Source organism: Cervus elaphus, chromosome 27 (assembly GCF_910594005.1).
Source record: "Cervus elaphus chromosome 27, mCerEla1.1, whole genome shotgun sequence".
Taxonomy (NCBI): domain Eukaryota; kingdom Metazoa; phylum Chordata; class Mammalia; order Artiodactyla; family Cervidae; genus Cervus; species Cervus elaphus.
In genome coordinates, this window is record NC_057841.1 from 13,487,123 (window position 1) to 13,513,114 (window position 25,992).

General features: G+C 41.4%; 1 protein-coding gene across 1 annotated transcript; it reads right to left on the reverse strand.

Annotated features, from left to right (window-relative positions):
* Positions 1–1,043: 1,043 nt before the first annotated feature.
* On the reverse strand, positions 1,044–24,664 carry LOC122684622. Its single transcript, XM_043888735.1, has 3 exons — positions 24,338–24,664; positions 21,018–21,104; positions 1,044–1,303 (listed from the first exon to the last, which is right to left on the reverse strand). Exons 1-3 carry the CDS (start codon positions 24,633–24,635, stop codon positions 1,044–1,046), a joined length of 645 nt encoding a protein of 214 aa, XP_043744670.1. The 5' UTR covers positions 24,636–24,664.
* Between the last annotated feature and the right edge of the window lie 1,328 nt (positions 24,665–25,992).

Here is a 25,992-nt window from a genome sequence, read left to right on the forward strand (position 1 = left end):
AACATGGTCTCTAAAAACGTGGTTTGAGAGATTGTCAATGGTTGTTTAGCCCATATTGTTTCATATACAATTATTATTTATTCTATTAGAGAATTATTTAAAAAATAAAAGAATGATTTTGAAAATAATTTAATAATTTCTGGGAGATTCCATAACAGTTGAGTATTTTTGTTCCACCTCATAACATCTTGGTGATTGTATTAAATGTCCACATTAAGCATCCATAAGTTGTGCAGTCAAACATACAGGTAAAAAAGCCTTGAATCTGACAGATGTATATGTGAAATAAAATATTTTAATGTCAAGGATTATTTTAAAAAATCTATTCCCTAGCATTAACATAGTACCTAATTATGTATTTTAAAAAAGCTACTCAGTACCATTTTTGTTTTGTTAAAACTTTAAAGGTGCCCAAAGCTATAGCAACCTGTATTTAATAAAATATTGCTCATTGTTTTGCTAAAATGTTAAACCATGTGAGCACATCCCTATATTTGAACCAAGATGGTAAGATGGACTGACCCACGTTTTTTTTTTTTTCTACAGGAAATTTTTCTCCATCAAAAATTGCCTGGACTTCTGCCTGAAGGGATTTACTGGCCCACCAAAGAATCTTCTTCCAGGTAAGATGTGGAGCCTGCCTCCACAGGTTGGCAATAATTTGCTTTATTTTTCCGCTAAGGTCAGAAATTAAACTGATGTCAAAACCAAGCTAAACTATGCAGGAGGGGAAGTCTAAGGAGCTGTTCTACTTCAGGGAGTCACGGCAAGTTAGAAAGTTTAAAGGTGGTGTGTGGGTGTGGCCTGCTGTCTTGTTTTAAGATCTGCATTTACTCACAATTGAATATGTTTGCACACATTTTCTATTGATAATTCCGGTACGAAATTCTTACCGGATAATGGTAGCACATTATCCAGACTGAGGTCTTGCTGGCATGGCGTAATTTAAGGTGATAAGAAGTGGGTTTGGTGATTGGCAGGCCTCAGTGTTCCTTCTTTACGAATGTAATCATAATCGATCTGGTTTGTGACTAGCTTCGATGTCACGAGATTACAGTACTGAATGACGTATTTTGTTCTCCATTCACTTCTGTGAGTTTGTAGTCAGAGAGCAGCCATGTTGTACAGCTTTCATTGTTCAGAGAGAAATTGGTTCGGTAGAATCTAGGTTGGCCTGAGAGAAAGGCTGGGAACGGGATGTAGGAGGAGCTGAACTGAGGACTGCACTTGAGTTGAAGGCTCTCAGGAATTTTCAGTCTGATTCTGCAGGGACAGATGAGAAGTGACGGTCTGGGGCTGTCTCCTTAGAGAGTCCGTGGATGGAAACAGATAAAAAGACAAAACCACTGCTGGTTAATTTGCACTCGGACTTTCCTTGCTGAAATATGCTCAGAGAGTTAATTGAAATCGTTACCTGTTCTTCTTTATGTAAGGGATTCTACCGATGCTTCTGTTCTGTCATTCTTCATAACTGTGAACTAATGTATTGATGTTGAGAACTTCTTTCATGATATCAGACTAGCATGGCCAGCAAAGTTCATGGAATAAACCCTTCTGATAAATGATGAAATAAATAGGAAATGAATCTTCTCTTTTCATTTAGAAAAACTTTTCTGTTAAAGCAACTGCCTTTTTTTTTTAATGTTTTAATTATACCTATAAAACTTTAATCAGACTTGAGACATACTAATGATTGTTAACTGACTAGATAAGTAAGGATTTAATATGTATCTCTGAGAGAGTTTTATATTTAGAGATATGAGTAAGCATATCCTAGATTTTAAAAAATATGTACATCTGACAAGGACAGTTGGATTCCTCTAGACTAGTCTATTAGATTCAACATTTAACTGTAGAATTTGCTCTCTTATTTGGCTTATATTCTTGATGTATTTTTATGTGTTTGAATGATGCTACTTTAATATCAAAAGTTTTTAATTGCATTTTTTATTCCAAAGCAATGATGGAGAAACTGAAATATCTACACAAACACATAACTGATTTGTAACTATTAATTACTGTGAATTTTTTAGCTTGTTAGAGAAAGATAGCTGGAGAGAAGACAATTTTTCCTTTATAACAAGTGAACCAGTGGTGGGAAATGGGACACTACGTTTCATTAATAGTATAAAGCTATTAGTCAACTCTGCTAACTAAGTTAGATAAAAGGAGTTGTAAAGAAAAGCTTGCAAAGTTGATTTACCTTGATTGGTGAAAATGTTTTTAAGTTATCTGCCTTCAGGTCAAAATTATGGCCATTATAATTCCTCTCATTGAAAAAACAAAAAACATGATAAAACAAAATAATAAAGTGAGTTTCTTATTTCATGGTCTCCTTCTGTGAATAAGAAGCCAAAACTATATTTACACCATTAAACATGTTTAAAATGGAATGAAAATTAGATGTTTATATTCATCCCTGTGCTTTAGCATTTAGTGATGTGTATGTAATTTTCCCACATGAATGCACAAGTAACTCATTGCTTTTTCAAATCCGACTTCAGTGTATTAAATAATGACAAGATTTAAGATTTGTGCTGATATTTATCATAGAGTTGTATTTTAAAGGAAATGCATTCTTTTTATAGTTATAGTGCTTAGATAGTTGTTTTTCTAATGTTGTGATTTAGTAGCACTGATATTTCAATAAATGATCAATTGCTGATGGTATGTTTGGGAAAAGAAGGTTAAAAAATGAGTTCTACATTTAAAAATGTCTCTACAGTGAGGTAGCATTAAAAAAAATTTTTACAATTAGAAGTTATTCCACAGACTCAGTTTGTAGTGGCAAGAATGATGAAATGTATATTTGTGTATTTGTGTGTGTGTACATGTGTGTTTTTAAAAATATTTTGATTCATAACACGGGCTTCATAGTCTCTTGTCACATGGGTATCTGGGCAATACCTGATCTAAAAATATGTTCAGAAATCAGTTACTGCAAAATGAACAAGTCCAAAGACAGTTCATCTCTATTAAAAGTTTTTATATTCTTCATCTGAAATAAGAATATGTGCTCCTAATGCCACCTGGATTGACACGTCAGAAAAAATTTATATGACAGTTATTTTCAAGGACTTGACATCATTTCTGTTGCAATGTAGGTCTTCTAAGTTACAAACACCACTATTGTTATTTTACCAGGAAGAAATAATTTTCAAAATACCACATGACTATTTTTTAGAGTTCCGTGTTGATTGTCCTGTTTTTCACATGATGGTGCTTCAAACGCTAAAATATACAATCAGGATTTTTTTCTTCTGTTTGTGTTTTGAACTTGCCTATTGGATTGTTGGTACTCAGGAGTGCAGGGAGAAATTTATTGGAAACAATCTGAGAACTCAACCAGATCCTTACTTCAGATCATTTAATATAAAGTATGTGCCAGGAACCATGGGGGTCAATGATCCTTGTCAAGTTGCTTACAACTGTAACAAGAGGATTTGAAAAACAAATGACTGTAACATCTGACAAATGAGCTAAGTTTTAGAATCAGCATATAAATCGAAAAACATATATAGGCTGAATTACCCCTGAACATCCCTGAGAAAAATGCCACTGCCTATCAAGACAATTCTCTAGTGTTGGGATACAAGCTATTTCTCTGATCAAATCATGCTCATGGTCGGTGAACTTCTATGATAAGCATTATAGAAATAAAATAATTCAGTAAAAGCAGATACTTGCTGTCTCTCTCTTGTTTCAGTCGGGCCTATACTCACTACTTGATCTAGTTAGATAATTGTCTCTGTCTCCCTGTTTGTCTGCTTTTTTGTTTGTTTTTATTTCTTTGTATCTATGTCTTTTTATTTTGCTCACTGCCATGCGCCTCTCTATTCCCGGGTATCACTATTTGAATACTTGATGCAAGGCTCAGGCAGCATCACTGCAAACCAATGACAGTCCATGAGAGGGTTTGAGACCAGTGCAGAGTGTCTGCAGCACTCTACGAACTTCTGAAGAGCCGTGGGCAGCCTCCTGTCCAGGACAGGGTAGACAAAACCAGTGTGGCAAGAAGGTATTGGGATTAGTTCCTTAGACATGGGTGTGACTTTTAAGTAATCAGGTGAAGATGGATATAGCATTTCAGGTGAAGGGTATTACCCAAAGACACTGAGTGGAAAAGAGTAAGACATATAACTTGTGTAACATAAACTTGAAAAGACATTGGAAAGCATTTTAATGTTGGGATAGAGACCACACTAAAGTGAAACTCAGTGGAAATGAAAAAAAAAATTTTTTTTTTTTTTAAAACTTGCTTGATATAAGCAGAGCTCTGCTTCAAAAAGAATAATCTCAAAACAGTTTATGGAATGTAGAGCTATAGAAATAAAGATAATGCAATGCATACAGTGGCAGGAGAGATAAAGATATCAAAGATGACTTTGAATTTTTTGAGCTTATCTTACATAGGGAATGATTGTGCTGTTTAAAGAATTAGGAGAATCAGGAGTCTTCTGATGCCCTAAATCAGAAAAAATAGTCAGTATTTTTGCTTATAGTATTTTTTTTTGCCTTTGGTTTTATTTTTCTATTTAATTCTTAGTCCATCTCAGTTCTTTTGGGCTGTGATATAGGATCTAATTAGTTTTGTATTTCTACTAGGCAGTTTCCCCTCTGACATTATTGAAAAGTTAACCTCTTTTCTATTAGTTGGATTTGGGTAGCTTTATTATATATTATACATTTACTATGACATATTTATAGTTATATAGCATTTATATCCTACATAGTATCTAGCATTACACTATACATTATATTTAGCACTTGATCCATCCATCTAAATATCTATATAATTTATCCCTAAACATGAATGTATCCTTTTTTTTTCTTAACAGTTCCTCTTTTTGTTATATTTGGCTTACTTTTAAATGGAAATGTGTTTTATTCTTCACTGAAAATTTTTCAGGCTACATTATAAAATGGTACTTGTATTATATTTTCTTCTAAAGTAGGGATACTTGTGAAGAAAGCAAGAAGGTTGGGATAAGAAGCCTAAGGAAGCCCATATATTCAAGTAAAAGTTAGAAACGGTGAAGTATCCAAGGAGGTAAATTCAACACCAGATATAAGTTTAGCCCTGCACTAGTGCTCAGACATTCAATTGTATTTATGTGTATAAATATAAGAAACAATGTGAAAGTGTGGTTGGTTTAGACAAACCACAGTATGTTGCTCAACACGGTACAGTATTTTTGAAAGACTGTACAAGTTCCTTCTATGGGGGTGGAGCGACACCATCAGTTTGGAATGATGTTGACTATATATTTGGAACAGCAGTAAGTATTGGTCGTCTTCAGAGCTCTGAAAAAATTAAGAGAAGTGGGAAATAATTCTGTGATAAAGCTGAGCTCCATGTCAACTCTGGGTTGCATAGATCTCAATGAACAGGTTAGGTCCGGGACTGGCAGGGACTGAAGCCATGAGATTGAAGCCCCAGGCAAGTCGACATGATTTGGAAATCACCAATGGAACAGTGATCCGTTCAGTTACTCTCAGGCAAATGCTGTGGACTGAATGGATTCTTGTGTGCCCACAAGTTCACATGGTGGAATCTAATCACCAGTATGAGGACACTTGGAGGTCTGGACTTTAGAAGGTCCAGATCATGACGGTGGAGTCCTCCTAATGGGATCAGTCACTGGTGGTTAAGCCAGCAGTCTGTAGTATTCCTTAGAGCGCCTGAACTAGGACAAGCAGCTCTCTGTTTGTTGAGGCATCGCATCCTTATGATTTCTTTATGTTGCTAAGTGTTCAATCCATTTTTAACATACTTTTAACTTGTCACTTTCTTATTTACCTTATGTTTGCTACATTGTAGAAGAGAAGTGTATTTTGATAACACTGGTATCAATATTGTTAAATACTGAAAATGAATATGCCATTAACAATTTTAAGTGTGTAATAACTAAGTAACCAGCATTTTAAATAGCATATTTTGCTAAACATTTTGATGGAATGTTGTATAGATGTATAAGTGTTTCGATGTTTGAGGATTTTTGTTGTGATTTAAGGCAATGGCACCCCACTCCAGTACTCTTGCCTGGAAAATCCCGTGGACGGAGGAGCCTGGTAGGCTGCAGTCCATGGGGTCGCGAAAGCTCGGACACGACTAAGCAACTTTGCTTTCACTTTTCACTTTCATGCATTGGAGAAGGAAATGGCAACCCACTCCAGTGTTCTTGCCTGGAGAATCCCAGCCTGGTGGGCTGCCATCTATGGGGTCGCACAGAGTCAGACGACTGCAGCAGCAGCAGCAGGAATGTTATTTTTCCCGCTTGAAGGAATGGAACATAGGCTCCTGTTATCCCCCAATCCACTAACACGTTTACGTAAATGTTTTATTCTCAGATAATGAAGAGTTTTTTATAGCATTACTATTACTACAGTTAGTAAAACTGCTGGTACTAGTACAACTATTACTAATCCTCTGCTCCTTTTCCTAATCTTTTTCTTATTACCTTCTTTTCTTATTAGAAAATCTATTACTACATGACTTGAAGCAGGTAACATCTCCTCTGGAGACAGTTAGAAATTAACAGTGGTTGGTACAGAGGTAAAATATTATATATATTTATACATGCTGGATGCATTTGCATATAGAATTTGACATAAATTTTATTTCCTAACTGGATGCAAAACTTCTTTTTTAAATGACACTGTTTTTCAAGAAGGTTAATGCATAGCAAAGTTTCCTTAAGCAAATGTGAAACCACATGATTTCTATATGCCCCCAAATATACCCTCTCATTTTCCAGGATATTGACACATCAAAACGGGGAAATAATACAAAAGTTTATCAACTTTAGTTCCCTAAAACCTTTCTTAAAAGATATGTGAGTCCTAATGAAATGCTTCTTTGGTGGCTCAGATGGTGAAGAATCTGCCTGCAATGCAGGAGACCTGGGTTCGATTCCTGGGTCAGGAAGATCCTCTGGAGAATGGAGTGGCAACCCACTCCAGTATTCTTGCCTGTCTTCTCTAGACAGAAGAGGCTGGCATACTACAGTCCGTAGGGTCACAAAGAGTAGGACATAACTGAATGATTAACAGTATCATGTTCACTGAAATACTTCTGCTGCTACTGCTAAGTCGCTTCAGTCATGTCCGACTCTTAGCGACCGCATGGACTGCAGCCTACCAGGCTCCTCCGTCCATGGGATTCTCCAGGCAAGAGTACTGGAGTGAGTTGCCATTAGTTACTGAAAAATCTATATTGTGTCTCCTTATCTGCTTTTTCCTACTTTCTTTAGCAATGTCTTTTAACCATATTGAGAAGTGTGTGCTTGTGTGAGCAAGAGAGGAAAAAAACTAAGTCATTTTTCCTTGGTACATGAGTAATGTAGGAGTCACTTTCCTGTTGGCCTTTGTCCTTGGTTTTAGGCTAAGATCATGGAAGGGCAGGAGACTATTGGGTCTCTAGTTGTTACACCTCATCCTTAGCCCAGCATATAGAAATATTGAAGCAAAGAGGCAAGACCCACATGATTAAGGGTCTTATGTGGGCAGTAGTAACCTCTCTATTCCTTTGTTCTACTCTGATCAGTGGCAAGCAGCTTGATGTCTTTTCTAATGTAGGAGTAAGTTTTTTAAGGAGTGTATTTTTATTTAATCTATAAAGACTATGTCATTGCTTTTATTTATTTTTTTTGAAGTGTTAACTATCTTTATTGTGGGAGTCATTTCACAATATATATGTATATAGAAATCATCACTTTGTACACCCTAAAACTTACACAGCGCTATATGCCAATTATATCTCAAGAAACCTGAAAGAAAAAAAGGAAATGATAATATTATAGTCCAAGATGTCTACTGGAAATGGAACCATCACATTCATCCTCTAGTTAGAAAGGTAGAGAAAAGAAGCAAAAGGCAAGTGGCCATACTTCCCACTTGAGCCAGCCCTTTTAAGTATTCTTACGCAAAATTTTACCTTCTGGTTGTTTTTTTTTTTTTCCATTTATTTTTATTAGTTGGAGGCTAATTACTTTACAATATTGTAGTGGTTTTGCCATACATTGACATGAAATAGCCATGGGTGTACATGCGTTTCCCCATCCTGAACCCCCCTCCCACCTCCCTCCCCATCCCTTCCCTCTGGGTCATCCCAGTGCACCAGCCCCAAGCACTTGTCTCATGCATCCAACCTGGGCTGGCGATCTGTTTCACACTTGATAATGTACATGTTTCGATGCTGTTCTCTCAGATCATCCCACCCTCGCCTTCTCCCATAGAGTCCAAAAGTCTGTTCTGTACATTTGTGAAAGACTGTGTCATTGCTTTTAAATGGAGGAAAAAAAACAAAAGGACTTTTTCTTCATTTATGTCTTAAGATAAATATATAAAATGTGTGACTTAATACAGTATATCTTACTGAGATGAATGGTTTGTAAAGAGAAGGACAAAGGCAGTTTTCAAAGATAACTTTTTTCCCGGGTAAATGTTCCTAAAGGCTGTGCGTACTGTGTCACATGAATGCAGATACATTATTCCCTATTGAAATGTATAGCATTAGTAATAACCTCAAAATTATCTACAAACCCTCAGTGATACTGAAGCTGCTATATTTTTATCGTAAAACAGCAAGCCTCTTTGTAATGACTTTTCTCTGTCTAACCATTGTCTATCAAGAACTGTGTTTGTTTTCTGAAAGAGTGAGCATGCCTGCAAAGAATAGTTTATTACTTTGCCTCAAGAAAAATCAATTAAGAATTTTGTCTAAAGCTTTATCAAACGCAGCAGAATTTATACACTGCTGGAGAAAACTGAGCACCCAAGAATTGATGCTTTTGAACTGTGGTGTTTGAAGAAGCCTCTGAGAGTCTCTTGGACTGCAAGGAGATCCTACCAGTCCATCCTAAAGGAAATAAGTCCTGTATATTCATTAGAAGGACTGATGCTGAAGCTGAAACTCCAATAGCTTCAGCATCAGTCCTTCTAATGAATATACAGGACTTATTTCGTTTCGCTACCTGATGCGAAGAACTGACGGTTCAGAAAAGACTCTGATGCTGGGAAAGATTGAGGGCAGGAGGAGAAGGGGACGACAGAGGATGAGATGGTTGGATGGCATCACTGACTCGATGGACATGGGTTTGAGCAAGTTCCGGGAGTTGGTGATGGACAGGGAGGCCTGGTGTGCTGCAGTCTTTGGGATGGCAAGGAGTCGGACACGACTGAGCGACTGAACTGACTGGAGAGTGTGTGCATGTCAGGCTTGGTCCTGGGGCATGGTTTGCATCAGCATCTCTTTATACCTGGGCATGAAATGCAACAGTTGTTGTTATTGTGTAATCACACAGTCATGTCTGACTCTTTTGCGACCCCATGGACGGTAGTCCTCCAGGCCCCTCAGTCTGTAGGATTTCCCAGGCAAGAATGCTGGGGTGGGTTGCCTTTCCCTTCTCCAGGGGTCTTCCTGACCCAGGGATCAAACCTACATCATCTGCATTGACAAGCAGATACTTGGGGGCTCTTGCCAAGTGCACTAGCTTTCCTAGCGCAGGCTTTATGAGGGAGACATATGGATCCCATATGGCAGAAACATATGCAGGCCCTCCTGAGAAACACACGGTTTCACTGTGAGCTTAGGAACAGTTAGTATCTCAGGATAGAGCAGAAAGCTTACGAGCAGCACTTAGGGGTGTAGGGAATTACACACATCCATGGCTTTGCTAGAATGAACTTCTAGAAGAAAATACTTGCTGGACTTTGAGTATCCTGTGCCCTTTCTTAATAATACACAGTTTTGTAAACGCTGCCTCCTCTGTTTGGGATGCATTTTTAACCTGGCATGTTTCAGAACTTGACTTAGATATCACGTCTTGTTGGGAAGTCTCCATAACTTGTCTTTTATTTTACAAATTTTACTTTTTATAGATGACAATATTGTCCAAAAGGCATAGAATATGAGGTCGTACAAAGTGGACCCAGAGCCGCCTTTTCACGTCATCTCCCTCCTGCTCACTACCTATAGCAGCAAACTCTCTCCCTATCACTCAGAGCAGGATAGCTGCTCTGTTCCCCTGTCCTGTGTGGTCCTGTTTGCTTGATCTGTTTTTCTTGGGTGGTACAGTTCTTAATCTAGAAAAATACTTATAATAATGGTCAATAGATCTGTTGATCTCAAACAATTCTTTTGAGAAGCTAGAGTTGACATCTGAAAGTTCCTGTATAATGCAAAGTTAGACTGACATGCCATTTGAAGGATGTTTTGATCCCTTCTTGATTCAGAAATTTTATGAAGTTGTAAATATATATTTATATAGGTTAAATACATGTGCACATATAGGTTAAACAATAAATTGGTAGATCCTATTGTTCCCCTAATCATCTTGATGGCTCTTCTAATTCTATCTATTTAAGAAGTTGGTTCTTTGGTGCTCATGGTAAAGAATCTGCGTGCCAATGCAGGAGACACAGGAGACATGGGTTTGAATCCTGGGTCGAAGATCCCCTGGAGAAGGAAATGGCAACCCACTTATACTCTTACCTGGAAAATCCCATAGACAGAGGAGACTGGAGGGCTACAGTCCATGGGGTTGCAAACGGTAGGACAGGACTAAGCAACTGAGGATACAGATATGTAAATAAATAACACAGTACCAAATCTTCATTCTTTTTGTGTATTAAAAGTGATTTTAATATAAAAGAAAATCAAAGTTGAAAGGAAAATATCTTAGTCATGCCAGTGTATTTTGTGGTATCATTGGAAGCAAGTTTAGTTCAGTTCAATCGCTCAGTCATGTCCAACTGTTTGCAACACTCTGGACTGCAGCATGCCAGGCCTCCCTGTCCATCACCAACTCCCAGAGCTTGCTCAAACTCATGTCCATCAAGTCGGTGATGCCATCCAGCCATCTTATCTTCTGTTGTCCCCTTCTCCACCTGCTTTCAATCTTTCCCAGCATCAGAGTCTTTTCCAATGAGTCAGTTCTTCACATCAGGTGGCCAAAGTATTAGAGTTTCAGCTTTAGCATCAGTCTTCCCACTGAATATTCAGGACTGATTTCCTTTAGGATGGACTGGTTTGATCTCTTTGCAGTCCAAGGGAATCTCAAGAGTCTTCTCCAACACCACAGTTCAAAAGCATCAATTCTTCGGGGCTCAACTTTCTTTATAGTTCAACTTTCACATCCATACATGACTCCTGGAAAAACCATAGCTTCGACTAGATGAACCTTTGTTGGCAAAGTAATGTCTCTGCTTTTTAATATGCTGTCTAGGTTGGTCATAGCTTTTCTTCCAAGGTGCAAGCATCTTTTAATTTCATGGCAGTTATTTGGTTGAAATAAATCTTTGTAAAAAAAAAAAAAAAAAGAAATAAATCTTTGTAGTTTATGAAATATAATTAGTTTTTTTTTATATGTAGCCTACTTGTTGTATGAGACGTAAGGGCTGAAGCTGTAATTTTTCTTCCTATTTTAGTTTGTTTTTGTAGTGTTGTTTTTAATATTTTCCTTTAACCTAGATGTGAGAGAGAGGAGTCATAGCCAGGCATTTGAATAAATTTATGACCTAAACAGACGTGCTTTTGCACACACAGAGCTTATAATATAGTGGAATACATAAAGGAAAAAACAAATGTATCAAGAATAAATTACTCTGTCATTCAACAATAGTGAGATATGCCTCTTTATTTTGGAATGTAAAAAGGTCAGAACCTAACTATTTGACATCTCTCTCTCTTTCTCTCACTGTTTTGTACAAGAACCCTGAGGTCATTCATTACAGTTATGATTCCAGAGTCCTCGTCCTTGTTTATGGTAAGTAAGAAACACTGAGAACAAATTCCTTATTTTCTGTTGATACTCATGATACAAAGAGACAGTCCTCTCTGGTGAACCCCTTCCACTGCTATGACCAAGGCTCTGGCATGAAGCCAGGATTAGCCACTGGACTCTGCATGGGGGTGGGGTTCCCATTTCTGCTGCTGTGAAATCTATATTTCCCCCTCCTTTTTCACCACTTCCTTTTTCATACCTTAACCTCAAAGATCAGCGGTTTTATTTTTTTCCTCCTGCTATGTGGACTCTGTTGTATTTCTTATGAAGGACCATCACTTCCACCCCACCCCTGCCCCCTGCCATGCAGTGCCGTGCTGGGACTGCCTTGATTGAGGTGACAGAAATACTTGGACAGACCTGCAGACTATTCCTTGTAGCAGGAAGCCCTAAACTCAAGAATGCAAAGGGAAAAGCTGTATTTTCACTCTTCTTGTTTTTGAATCTTCTCTTGGAAAGTGACAAAGCATAGGGTCATTTCTGCATTGTATTAATGGGCAATTAAATAGCCCAAGCTGTCACGGAATTCACAGAAATCCAGTTATCACTCGGGGTTTCAGAGAACTTGGTTGTTTGGAAATCACTTTTTTATTTGAGAATTGAAAAATGAGTAGTTGTTTCCAAGGTAGATTAAGAAATGAGTAGTAGACACATTTAATGACCTGATGTGTAGCGTAAGGTAGAGAAGAAGTGAAATGAATATTTTAATCTTGTTTTGCCTACTACACAGGTACTTGTAAGACTTAACATACTTAAAATCTGAAGAGTAATGAAGAGGTGTAGAACATTATGTATGAAACAGGGTTGCTTTTAATTTCTTTATCTAGCATGCAGAAAGTCTTCTGAGAGCTAGGAGGGGAAATCATACTACTGAAATTTGCAAGCTCCGTGTGGCCGGCTGGAGTGGATGCTTAGGTCCCCACCAATACTGTGATGAGGAAGGTGTGAGAGGCTGGGTTTTTCCAGTGCTGTGTTTGACTGAAGCAGGAAATTTATTGCTAAAAAGGTACCTTCCTAGACTATCTTTTCCCAATCCTTTGGCGAAAGGACATGGTCTTTTCTTAGGCTGATGGTCCCCATTTACCATCTTCTTCAGCTCCCAGCCCAGGATATATAAAAGGCTAAAGAAACCTCGAAATTCACCGTCTTGTTGTTCCCCAGGGTCTGGAGGTACATAGCAAGTCTGGCTTCTCACCACCTTTTAGAGTTTTTATGTCATGTCCCGAGTTTTCAGCTGCACCAGGTGGGAGGGAAAGGGGAAAAATGTGTGTGCTCCATCTTGTGGGGGCCAAATTATCCCTTCTAAATTTCACATCTGCATTAAGTAAAACACATCTTACTTATCTTATCTGTTGCCATCTTATGATATCTCACTGTAACTCCACTAAATTGTAATCAGCTCTACACTGGATGCTGCATGACTGTCCAGTTGAGACAACTATTTCTAGGATGTTGTCCTTGTTCTTTCTCAAGCCTGGACGTTTGTTCCCATTGCTGGAAGCGTTAAAGGGTTGGCAGACTGAAACAACTGCAAGAAATGTGCACTTCTGACATTTTCACTGTCAATCAGGAGCTCTAGGGGAAAACCTCGTGAGGGAAATTTATTTGATTTTTTTTATCACAGAGTGATACTGGAGATTAAAAAAAAAACAAAACTTAATCTGAGCAATGGTATGAAATCACTTCTTTAAACTTTTACTGTGTATTTCTTTCAGGTAGCAGTTTCATGGATTATTCTCTAAGGTTTACTGCTATAGAGAATGTCTTGTGTGAATAAATAAAAAAAAACCCTCATATATAGATATATTGGTAAATGTTGAATGAAACTCTACTAGCCATGTTTCCCTTCCATTTTGAAGATTGTACCTGTGGGTTTTATTGGTTTTAAAATTCTTCCGTATGACTGTATAGGTTAGTTCATTTTTGTGCTGTCTTTCCCTGCAGAAGAAATAAAATCATGTGTCTCTGCATTAAATTTTTGTACTGTTCTCTGGTAAGCTTCTTTCATAATTCAACAGAGAAAAGACTTCTCAGTTTATCATTTATAATGTCTAAATTTTTATAGTTTCATCTGTTTTGAAATGTTTCTATGTATAATTCACTATGGGTAATTTGAAGTACATATTCTGTGAGTAGAACAAACTATGTTTCTGTTCTAAAGATGTCATTTAAAATAAAAAGGTTCTTCTTTTTATTTTAATCAGATTGCTTTTTCACATCGTCTACATCATTTTGTAACAAAGAGTCACAAATGACAGGAACACTGTTTATTACCACAATATACAAGGATAAAAAAAAACACTGAATATTATTTTTCCGTCTAGCTCTTTTACTGTCTTTCTGGGATTAAAAAAAAATAAATAAACTTCCTTATGGAGTAAAAGTCACATTTTTATGTTTGGCTCAGAAGGCTTTAATGAGACTTCTGCCTTTAATAAAATTTTCTAAATATCATTTGTAACTTTTATCTTAAAACAGTTTAACTCAATCAATGTTTAATATTTAAATATTAATCTGGATTTATCTTTGAAGGTAAATAATATACTTTATTATAGTTACCTAATACTGGGAGACATAAAGTCTTTACTTGCATTACTTACATTATACAATTTTGAGATAAGCTCATGAGGTTGAACTTCAGTCCAGTTCAGTCTCTCAGTCGTGTCTGACTCTTTGCAACCCCATGAATCGCAGCACGCCAGGCCTCCCTGTCCATCACCAACTCCCGGAGCTTACTCAAACCCATGTCCATCGAGTCGGTGATGCCATCCAACCATCTCATCCTCTGTCGTCCCCCTCTCCTCCTGCCCACAATCCCTCCCAGCATCAGGGTCTTTTCCAAAGAGTCAACTCTTCGCATGAGGTGGCCAAAGTATTGGAGTTTCAGCTTCAGCATCAGGTTGAACTTAAGTTTGCCTAAATGCAGTGGTTCTCAATGAGAAGGGGCAGGAGACAGTAATCTCTTCCCAGGGACATTTGGCAATTGTGTTGGTGGTTTAAGTCACTCAGCTTCTCCAGGGTATCTTCCCAACCCAGAGATCGAACCTGCATCTCCTGTGTGTCCTGTATTGCAGGCAGATTCTTTACCCACTGAACGACTTGGGAAGACTGGCTCATTGCTGCTGCTGCTGCTAAGTCGCTTCAGTCGTGTCCAACTCTGTGTGACCCCATAGATGGCAACCCACCAGGCTCCCCCATCCCTGGGATTCTTCAGGCAAGAACACTGGAGTGGTTGCCATTTCCTTCTCCAATGCAGGAAAGTGAAAAGTGAAAGCAAAGTTGCTCAGTCATGTCTGACTCTTCACGACCCCATGGACTGCAGCCTACCAGGCTCCTGTGCCCATGGGACTTTCCAGGCAAGGGTACTGGAGTGGGTTGCCATTGCCTTCTCTGACTCATTGCTAGCAGTCAGAAAATATTAGCTATTGTCATTGCTGTTGCTACTCTAATGGCAGTTTTTGTCAAGAGTGGAAAGAGAAAGATCAAACATTTAAAAGTGCTTCCATTGAGACAACTTGAAACTGTTGAAACAACTTGAAATTGTTGGCTCAAAGGCCTCTATACATGGGGCTGAAGTGAAAGTTTAAAGGGTTTATTATATATGTACAGAATTTAAACTATCCATTGTGTTAAAAATCCTTTGAAGCCTGGGGGATGGATGGTATTGAAGTGTAGAATTCTAAATTTATACTGGTTCTACCAACATGCTCATTATATCACGTGTTTCACTATAAATGTGTTCTAGTCATAAAATCATTCTACTATATTTTCGTTGTTGTTCATTGTTCTGTTGCTCAGTTGTGTCCGAATATTTGCAACCCCATGAACTGCAGCACACAAGGCTTCCCTGTCCTTCACTGTCTCCCAGAGGTTGCTCAAACTCATGTCCATTGGGTCGATGATGCCATCCAACCATCTCATCCTTTGTCATCCCCTTCTCATCTTGCCAGCAATCTTTCCCAGCATTAGGGTCTTTTCCAGCGAGTCAGTTCTTCACATCAGGTGGCCAAAGTGTTGGAGCTTCAGCTTCAGATTCAGTCCTTTCAATGAACATTCAGGATTGATTTCTTTTAGGATGGACTAGTTTGATCTCCTTGCTTTCCAAGGGACTCTGAAGAGTTCTCCAGCACCGCAGTTTGAAAGCATCAATTCTTTGGCACTCAGCTTTCTTTATGGTCCAACTCTCACATCCATACATAACTAATGATAAAACCATACCTTTGACTATATGGACCTTCATCAACAAAATGATGTCTCTGCTTTTTCAGTTCAGTTCAGTCACTCAGTCATGTCCAACTCTTTGCGACCCCATGGACTGCAGCACGCCAGGCCTCCCTGTCCTTCACCAACTCCCAGAGTTTACCCAAACCCATGTCCATTAAGTTGGTGATGCCATCCAACCATCTTATCCTCTGTTGTCCCCTTCTCCTCCTGCCCTCAATCTTTCCCAGCATCAGGGTCTTTTCAAATGAGTCAGCTCTTCACATCAGATGGCCAAAGTATGGAGTTTCAACTTCAACATCAGTCCTTCCAATGAACACTCAGGACTGATCTCCTTTAGGATGGACTGGTTGGATTTCCTTGCAGTCCAAGGGACTCTCAAGAGTCTTCTCCAACACCACAGTTCAAAAGCATCAATTTTTCTGTGCTCAGCTTTCTTTATGGTCCAACTCTCACATCTATACATGACTACTGGAAAAACCATAGCCTTGACTAAATGGACCTTTGTTGACAAAGTGATGTCTCTGCTTTTTAATATGCTGTCTAGGTTGGTCATAACTTTACTTCCAAGGAGTAAGCGTCTTTTAATCTCAAGGCTGCAATCACCATCTGAAGTGATTTGGAGCCCAGAAAAATAGTCAGCCACTGTTTCCACTGTTTCCCCAACTATTTGCCATGAGGTGATGGGACCAGATGCCATGATCTTAGTTTTCTGAATGTTGAGCTTTAAGCCAACTTTTTCACTCTCCTCTTTCACTTTCATCAAGAGGCTCTTTAGTTCTTCTTCACTTTCTGCCATAATGGTGGTGTCATCTGCATATCTGAGGTTATTGATATTTCTCCCCGCAATCTTGATTCCAGTTTGTGATTCCTCCAGCCCAGCATGTCTCATGATGTGCTCTGCATATGTTAAATAAGCAGGGTGACTCGCTTTTTAATATACTTAAAAGTGATTCCACTGAAGAAGAATCATGACTTTTCTTTCAAGGAGCAAGCATCTTTTTATTTCATGACTGCAGTCACTGTCCATAATGATGTTGGAGCCCAAGAAAATAAAATCTGTCACTGTTTCCATTCTTTCCTCATCTATTTGCTATGAAGTGATGGGGCCAGATGACATGATCCTAGTTTTTTGAATGTTAAGTTTTAAGTCAGCTTTTTCACTCTCCTCTTTCACTTCATTAAGGAACTTTAGTTCCTCTTCGCTTTCTGCCATTAGGGTGGTGTCATCTGCATATATGAAGTTATTGATATTTCTCCTAGCAATCTTGATTCCTGCTTGTGCTTCATCCAGACCAGCATTTTACATGAAGTACTCTGCATGTAAATTAAGTAAACAGAGGGACAATATACAGCCTTGACATACTCCTTTCCCAGTTTTGAACTGGTCCATTGTTCCATGTCTGGTTCTAACTATTGCTTCTTGACCTGCGTACAGATTTCTCAGGAGGCAGGTCAGGTGGTCTGGTATCCCCATCTCTTGAAGAATTTTCCACAGTTTACTGTGATCCACACAGTCAAACACTTTAGCATAGTCAATAAAGCCAAAGTAGATGTTTTTCTGGAATTCTGTTGCTTTTTCTATGATCCAGTGGATGTTGACAATTTGACCTCTGGTTCCTTTGCCTTTTGTAAATCCAGCGTATACATCTGGAAGTTCTTGTTTCTTGTACTGTTGAAGCCTAGCTTGAAGGATTTTGAGTATGATCTTGATAGTGTGTGAAATGAGGGCAACTGCCTCTTTTTTTAGGCAACAGTTTCACTGTCTCTGTTTTTGCTTCTTAGATTTTATTTAAACTTCTCTCAATGCTATAGAATTACAAGTGGAATGCTTACCTCCAATGTGGAGTAACTCTCTTTCCTGACTCTAGAAAATTTGGGCCCTATTTCATACACTTATGACAGGAGAGTCTCACGTATCACAATCAGGAGTTTGTGTTTGTGTGATTGTCAGTGGGTTCCTCTCTGAACCGAAAGCTCTATCATCATAGTGACTTTATGTATTTTCAATACTCATTTCCAGTGTCAAGCCCAAGCCCAATACACATGGCAGATGGTAAGTGAATGAAAAGAACACCTTCTAGTCCACATTAATACTTTATATTTGCTTTGTATTAATATATACATGGTGATATGGTCAAATACTGTCTTATTGTATTTTCTTTTACCAATCTAGAATTGATGCCACTTCACCCTATATATATCTTTGCATCTCAGAAAATCGTTTTCTTTATGGTTTAGATTAGATTCTGCCAATAAAATATACTTATGGTGAATTCAGCAGAAACGGAAGAAAGCATGGCTTGAGGCAGCAGAACCTGTGCTGCTCCAGGCAGTTAAGGCGGCCGTCAGAGCCCAGCCTGACCTTCGCTCTCAAGCCCTCAGGTGGCTCTTTAAGGCTCCAATTCTGATATGAAATTCCTTTTTACAGGAAATGTCCACCCTGGCTTCTGTTTTCCTGTTATAATGCTAACTTACAATAAGTTTAGAGGATCTCCATTTTGCTAAAGAAGAACATTGCATATACACAATTTTACAGGGAATAGAAAGACTTAAAATTCAGATTATTGTCTTGTCTAATATTTTCAGAGCCACACACAGTGCTGTCCAAACTCCACGTTTAAGGGCTTCCCAGGTGGCGCTAGCGGTAGAGAACCTGCCTGACAATGCAAGAGACTCAGAAGACTTGGGTTCGATCCTTGGATGGGGAAGATCAATTGGAGGAGGGCAGGACAACCCACTGCAGTATTCTTGCCTGGAGAATCCCAGGGACAGAGGAGCCTGGCGGGCTGTGGTCCACAGGGTCGCAAAGAGTCGGGCATACTGAAGCAACTTAGCACTCACACATTAAACCATGTTTCACTTCCTTTTAGATACTGAGTTATGGGCAATATTACTACAGTAATTGATATTATATTTTATTAGTTTATTAAAACATGATGATACACATAGTTTTGAAATTTAAAATAGTTTTTGTGACAAAATGTGATACAGATATTTTCCTGCACAGTAACATCTTTTTTCACTATTCTCACATTCAAATCCATTCAGACAGCATGATGGTTTAAAGATAAAAGAATGAAGAGAAATCAGTCATTTTGTCCTAAAATATTGAGTTGTGTTGCTATCCTTGTTTCTGTGTTTGGTGGTATAAATGTGCTAGTGATTCAGATCTGAATAGTTAGTCCCTGAAGTCCTTTTGCATGGATTCATTTATAGTCATCTAATATGAGCAACCTTAGTTTTGGTTTTAAGACTATCACTTGTGACTGCTCTTCCTGTTTGCTACAAATCTACCACAGACAATGCAGACAAGGCCTCAAAAAGCTCCAGTCATTTATTCTGAAAGATGACTGATTTAGAAAGAATAAAAAGGGACTATTGAGTGTAACCTTTTCAAATCTAACAGAAGTCACTGCATTCCTTCCTTCTGAATTTCATGCCTGTACTTGGTCACATGGTTGCGTGCTTATTGCTTTTACAACATGTGTCCTCTTAAATGAAGATACCAGAAGGGAGCCATGTTTCATCATGGAGATGGCAGTTATAAAGTCCTTTATGAACTGTGTGTGCAAGAAGGTGTTAATGCATAACTACACAAGGAATTTATTGATTCTAATTCTGATTATATTCTGAGAAGTACCACGAGGGTGTTCTGCCCGTAGTCCGAGTCCCCGGTCGGGAAAGAAGACTCCTCGAAACAATGCAACTCGCAATAGGGGAATTTATTACTGACTCGAGCCAGGGCCTCCCGCCCTCACCAGGTGTGTGAGGACGAAAGGCCCCGAGCCCCAGTTCTCTCGGGTATTTATTAGGTCAAAATAAGCAGCAGGTAGTTGGCGCAATTGGATTGGTTACACAGTGGGTAGTTGGCGCAAGCTGATAGGTTACACAGTTGCAAGGTAATTTTTGTTGGCCCAACGTGAGGCTTTCAGCTTTCCCCTGATAGGTTCCCTTTTCTCTGGCTAGGCATATGTTGATTGGCTGGCTCTAGGAGGCCTGATTATTATGTTACCCTGGGAAACCAGGCTACTCCCTAATCTAGGCTGCCTGCCATGGCGTTAGCCGTGACAGCCTCACATTTCCCCCCTGTCTGTTGTTCAAGTAGAGGAATCTTCCTCTTTACTCTGTGAAATTGACTGATATTGTTGTCTCAATACCATAATTTGGATGGTATTTAGGCGCTCCCTAATAAATGAGACCATACGGTTTAAAATGCATGGACCAAAGGTCAGTAACAATATTAATACTATGAGTGGACCCAGGAGGGTGGAAATCAAAGTGGTCAACCAGGGGGAGTGCTGAAACCAAGATTTAAACCAGCCTTGTTGGGCTTCTCGTTCTCTCTTCCACTGGGCTAGTCCCTCTCTTACTTTTTAGAGAGATTTTTTGTACCACCCCTGAATGGTCGATATAGAAACAGCATTCTTTTCTCAGTGCTGCACATAATCTTCCTTGTTGCAGAAACAGCAAATCTAAACCTCTCCTATTCTGTAACATTACTTCAGCCAAGGAGCTCAAGGATTCTTGGAGGTGCGAAATGGACTGTTCCCTTGGTTTCGCAACCCCAAGCGGCGCAATAAAAAGAGTCAATTTCCCCACATTTTTCATTTTGGTTCTGATCTCTTCTTCCCCCCAGGCAGACACAGACAGGCACCTGTTCGTAGTACTGTGGGCCTTTTCGCTCACAGTTACGGGTGAACAGACCGAAAGAGCCGTGGGCAAAGAACTTGGTCAGTTGGTGGGGACCAAACCCATTACCGTCAGCCACCAGCACGCACAAATCAAAGGTCAGTACTGGCCACCATGTCCCTTTGGGGGCCACTTTGGAGCTCGAATTAAGCACTTTTTCAGTCTCAGGATTGTAGATCACCCAAGTCAGGTTAGCTGGCTGATGGGGGTTGTGGCTGGTTGCTCCTGGGCCGATGAAAACTGTTATCAGCAGGAGAGTTAAGAGGGCTCCCGTTGTACGAGTTTCAGTTTCAAAAGATTTGACAGGTGAGGTCTTGCCTCCCATTCTGCTTGCATCTTCTCCTGTTCTTCTGGGGTGGCTTGCCGCACGTGATTGCAGTGAACCTAGGGCCCGATCCCGTCGACCTTAACAGCAGTAGGAGTGGTAAGGAGAACAACATAAGGGCCTTTCCATCTAGGTTCTAATGCTTTAGATTGGTGTCATTTTACCCAAACCCAATCACCCGGGCCAATATTATGTGAGGGGATGGTCCCCTTGCTTGTTCCCTCGTGTATCTCTCAAATTAATTTCCAAACATGGCTATGCACCTTGCTTAATGCCATCAGTGATTGCTGGAATTGTCCCAAGGTAGGGGGTGGTAGGCATTTTCCCTCGAATATAGGACACACAGGAGGGGGTCTTCCATACAGAATCTCAAAAGGGGTAAGATTCAGCTTATAAGGGGTGTTACGCGCTCGAAAGAGCGCGAAGGGAAGGAGGGTCACCCAGTCCCCGCCAGTCTCTATTGCCAACTTTGTCAGAGTTTCTTTTAGGGTCCAATCCATTCTCTCAACCTGTCCTGAGCTCTGGGGATTATATTCACAATGTAACTTCCATTTTGTCCCCAGAGCTTGGGCCAGCCCTTGTACAATCTGGCTCACAAAGGCAGGTCTGTTATCTGAGCCCATAGTCACTGGCAGCCCATACCTAGGCACTATCTCCTCTAAGATCTTTTTAGCAACCACTGTTGCTGTCTCTCCCTTAGTGGGGAAGGCTTTTACCCACCCCGAGAAGGTATCTACCAGAACCAACAGATAGCAATACCCATACTTGCCTGGTCTTACCTCAGTGAAATCTATCTCCCAGTGTTGCCCTGGCTCTTCCCCTCGGTACCTCGTTCCAGTGTGCTGCCTTTTCCCTGTCCTCATCAGCTGACACGCTTTGCAAGCCTGGATTATTTCTCGTACAGTTGCATTTTGTCGAGGGAACCTCAGGCAGGCTGTCTGGAGAAGAGTCAAGGTCTTTTTCTCTCCCAAGTGTGTAGTTGTGTGCAGGTGTTCACATAGGTGACGACCCAGGATGGCAGGCAATATCAGGTTGTTTTGATCTCAGTACCATCCATCTTTGTTATTCTTCTGGAGGGTGGTATCCTCGTTGATCCAAATGAGGTCAGGGAGGGAATAGTCGGGGACTGGAGGCAGAGTCCCCATACCAGGAGGTGGAAGTCCCATGGCTAATATGGGGGCGGCGTAGTCCCGGCTGGCCGCTTTTAGTAGGGCCCGTCTGAGTGTCTGGAAAGCCTGTTTCATTGGCTCAGTCCAAGTCCAATTTGGGGTCTCTTTACTTCCCTCATATAAGGGCCGGGCCTTCTCAGCAAACCCCATGATCCATAGTCTACAATATCCAACAGTCTCTAAAAACTCACTCACCTGGCGAGGGGTCTTGGGCTCTGGTACCTGCAATATTGTTTCCTTCATGGCCTGAGTTAGCCACCTTTGCCCCTGCCTGATCTTATACCCCAAATAGGTGACCTCTTGCCGGGATATTTGCACCTTCTTTGTGCTAGCATGATATCCCAAGGTGCCTAGAGTCTGTAAGAGGTCACCAGTGGCACGGCTGCATGCCTCCTCTGTGGTTCCAGCCAACATAAGGTCATCCACATATTGCAGCAGGATGACCTCTGGGTGGCGAGTCTGATATTCATAGAGGTCCTCACTCAAAGCCTCATTAAACAAGGTAGGGGAGTTTTTGAACCCTTGTGGGAGGCGGGTCCAAGTTAGTTGTACTACCAGTTGGCCTTCCCCCTCAGTCCCCTCAAAGGCAAATATTTCCTGGCTCTGGGCCACCAGGGGTAGGCTGAAAAAAAGCATCTTTCAAGTCCAACACAGTGTACCAAGTGTACTCAGGCAGCAGACTGCTCAGGAGGGTATACGGGTTGGGGACAGTAGGGTGTATATCACTCACCCGCTTGTTGACTTCTCGTAGGTCCTGGACAGGTCTGTAATCCGTACTCCCTGGCTTCTTCACCGGTAGTAAGGGGGTGTTCCAAGGGGATTGGCACCGCTTGAGAATTCCGGCATCCATGAGCCGTCGAATGTGGGGAGTGATCCCCCGCCGAGCCTCCTTGCTCATAGGATATTGCTTCACCCTCACAGGAGTTGCCTCGGCTTTTAATTCGATGACTACCGGATGTCTCTGTTTAGCCAGTCCCATTCCTGCTGTTTCTGCCCATGCCAACGGATATTTGTGGACCCACAGTTGTACATCTGGTGCTATAACCTCTGAGGGCTTAGGCACAAAAAGTCTGTATTCATCTCTTAAAGCTAGAGACAAGACATGTATCGACTGTCCAAGTCCATCCGTGACTGACATTCCCCCAGGGTCAAAATGGATCTGAGCATTAACTTTAGTCAACAAGTCCCGTCCAAGTAGAGGGGCTGGGCATTCTGGTATCACCAAAAACGAATGGGACACCTGATGGGTCCCCAAATTTACTTTCCGTTCTGTGGTCCAACAACATTTTTTTTGTCCCCGTGGCTCCCTGCACCAAGCTGGTTTTCTTAGACATTGGTCCCAGTTTTTTATTTAAAACAGAGTGTTGGGGGCCAGTGTCCACCATGAAGCCAGCGGGTTTCCCCTCTACATGTATGGTTACCCAGGACTCGGGGAGGGGTGTCGAGTCTTGACTCCCCTAGTCACTGTCTTCCCCCGCATATAGAACTCGAGTTCCAGGGGAAATTCTCTCTCTGGGTTGTTCTTTTCTTCGGGTCCCTCTTAGGGCACTCATTTTTCCAGCGCCCCCGTTCTTTGCAGTAAGCGCACTGATCTTTCTTTAGGGCCTGCCTTTTTGGTCTCTCTGTTTCTCCCGTCTGGGGGTCTCAAGGCTCCCTCAATTCTGTTCCAGCCTTCATCCCCGCAAAAAGAATCTTGGTTAGCTCTCTCTGGTTCTTCTGGTTTTCTTTTGCCCTATGTTCCCTATCTTTTTTCCTGATCTTCTCAGCTAGTTCCCTTTCCTCCCGACGAAGTCGTTCCTCCCTTTCTTCTGGGGTCTCCCTATTATTAAATACCTTTTTAGCTGCTTTCAGTAAGTCTTGTATTGTCTGCTCTCCTAACCCCTCTATCTTTTGTAATTTCCTCTTAATATCTGGGGCTGCCTGATTCACAAACACTAGTAGAACTGCAGCGCGTGATTCCTCAGCCTGGGGGTCCATGGGTGTATATTGCCTAAAGGCTTCCATTAGCCTCTCTAGGAAGGCTGACGGGCTCTCAGTGGGCTCTTGCCTTACTAAATTTACCTTTGCCAAATTTGTCGGCTTCCTAGCTGCGGCCCGCAGGCCAGCCATTAGAGTCTGGTGGTACACTCGGAGACGCTCCCTACCTTCCACTCGCTCAAAATCCCAGTTAGGCCGCAACAGAGGAAACCCCTCGTCCACGAGATGAGGCTGGGTGGTTGGTCTCCCATCGACCCCCGGGACCCGTTTCTGCGCCTCTGCCAGGATTCGCTCCCGTTCTTCCGTGTTGAAGAGCACCTGCAACAGCTGCTGGCAATCATCCCAGGTGGGGTTATGAGTGAACAAAATGGGAAAAGGGCCAGTATTGCTAGGTTCGCTCTCCGTCCGGGTTAGCTGGTCCCACCCGGACGGGGAGTGCCTGTACAGTAGATGAAGGTTCCCCATGATCCTGCTCACCCCTACTTCCTCTATTCTTTCTCCGGGGTCAGGATTCCCTTGTCCCTTCTGATTCATTGGGGGGGGGGGGGCTCTTCCCCCCGGGGGAACCTGCAACGGAGGAGGGGCATATGGTGGGGGCCTAATTTCTGTCTCCAAGTCAATCAGGTTCCAGTCCGAGGATTCCTGCAAGACCAGTTTTGGGCCCTTATTCTTCTTGGCTTCCTCTGGGGCAGTGGGAGTTTTCATAACTAGGGCCTGTGCATTAGGAGAATCAGGGAGTTTGTGAACAAAAGGTTTTAACCATTCGGGCAGATCTTTTACTAGATCTTGCCAGACCATAACATATGGGACTTGGCTCGGGTGGCCCCAGGGATCAGGAGCCATAACTTTTTCTTTTTCACTGCCCGAATAATAGAAGGTTGAAAAGTTTCTTCTGAAGGCCATCCAACCTGGAAGGCAGGCCACTCTGCAGAGCAAAAGGTTATTAATTTACTCTTTGTAACCAGTAGCGACAGTTCATATGCTCTAGCCCTGACATCCGAGAAATGATCAGTCATGAGAGAGAGTGAGGTAGATTTTCTTGCCCCATAGCGAGAGTCAGAAGAAAGTCACCGAGAATTACCACCAATAAATCCTATCGGGAGTGGTGGCGGCCAGGAGGTTGGGCTTGTGGTATGCTTCGTGGAACTATTTGAGTGCCTTAGTCGTTGCACGGAAGTTTTCTTGCTGGGGGCGGGCACCCTAAGGGTTTCTAGCCCGTTCCGTGACCCCCTTATCCTTTCATGGGAGTCTTCCAGTGGCAGGCGCCCTATCGGCTCTTAAGTGCCTGTCCCGTGCCCACACAGATGGGTTTTTATTTGGCCAGATTCTCGGTTTAGAATACGAGAAAAAAAGAAAGGAGTTTCACCCTCTCGGGCTCCCGTTACTGGGGCTGACTTGTTGGGAGGCCTTCAGAATCTGCCAGGGAGTAGCCCTGGCCGGGACTCGTCAGTTGCCCCGACAACTGTCTGCCTGTTCACTGAAACTCCCAGAAACAGAAATGAGGCTCCAAGGCTTTATAGGAAGAAGTAGACAACGACACACCAGAGAACAATGAGACAGGAGACAATGCCGGCAGTTACACAGAAAAACACACATACATCGGCCGACGACACAGATCCTCCGGAACAAGGGTCACCTTACCGTATGGTGTCCACTGTTCCCCAGATTCGGGCTTAGGAGAGGAGGTCTCCTTCCCGCAGAGCTGGCTGCCTCCCAGCGCACTCGCTGGCCGTGGCCTCACGCCAGCCGGAACGGCCAGTCCGTTCCCTCATGGAAAGCTTTCCCTAACGCCAGACACCTTCCCGCTTCACAGCAGGGCCCC

Excerpts from the sequence above, each read along its gene's own strand:
- LOC122684622 (XM_043888735.1), bottom strand. The coding sequence starts at position 24,635 with ATGGGGAACCTTCATCTACTGTACAGGCACTCCCCGTCCGGGTGGGAC. Across the intron at positions 21,105-24,337 it reads GGATTTTGAGCGAGTGGAAG|GTCGACGGGATCGGGCCCTA; the intron begins GTAGGGAGCGTC and ends ACTGCTGTTAAG. Across the intron at positions 1,304-21,017 it reads AGATGCAAGCAGAATGGGAG|GAGACAGCCCCAGACCGTCA; the intron begins GCAAGACCTCAC and ends GGACTCTCTAAG.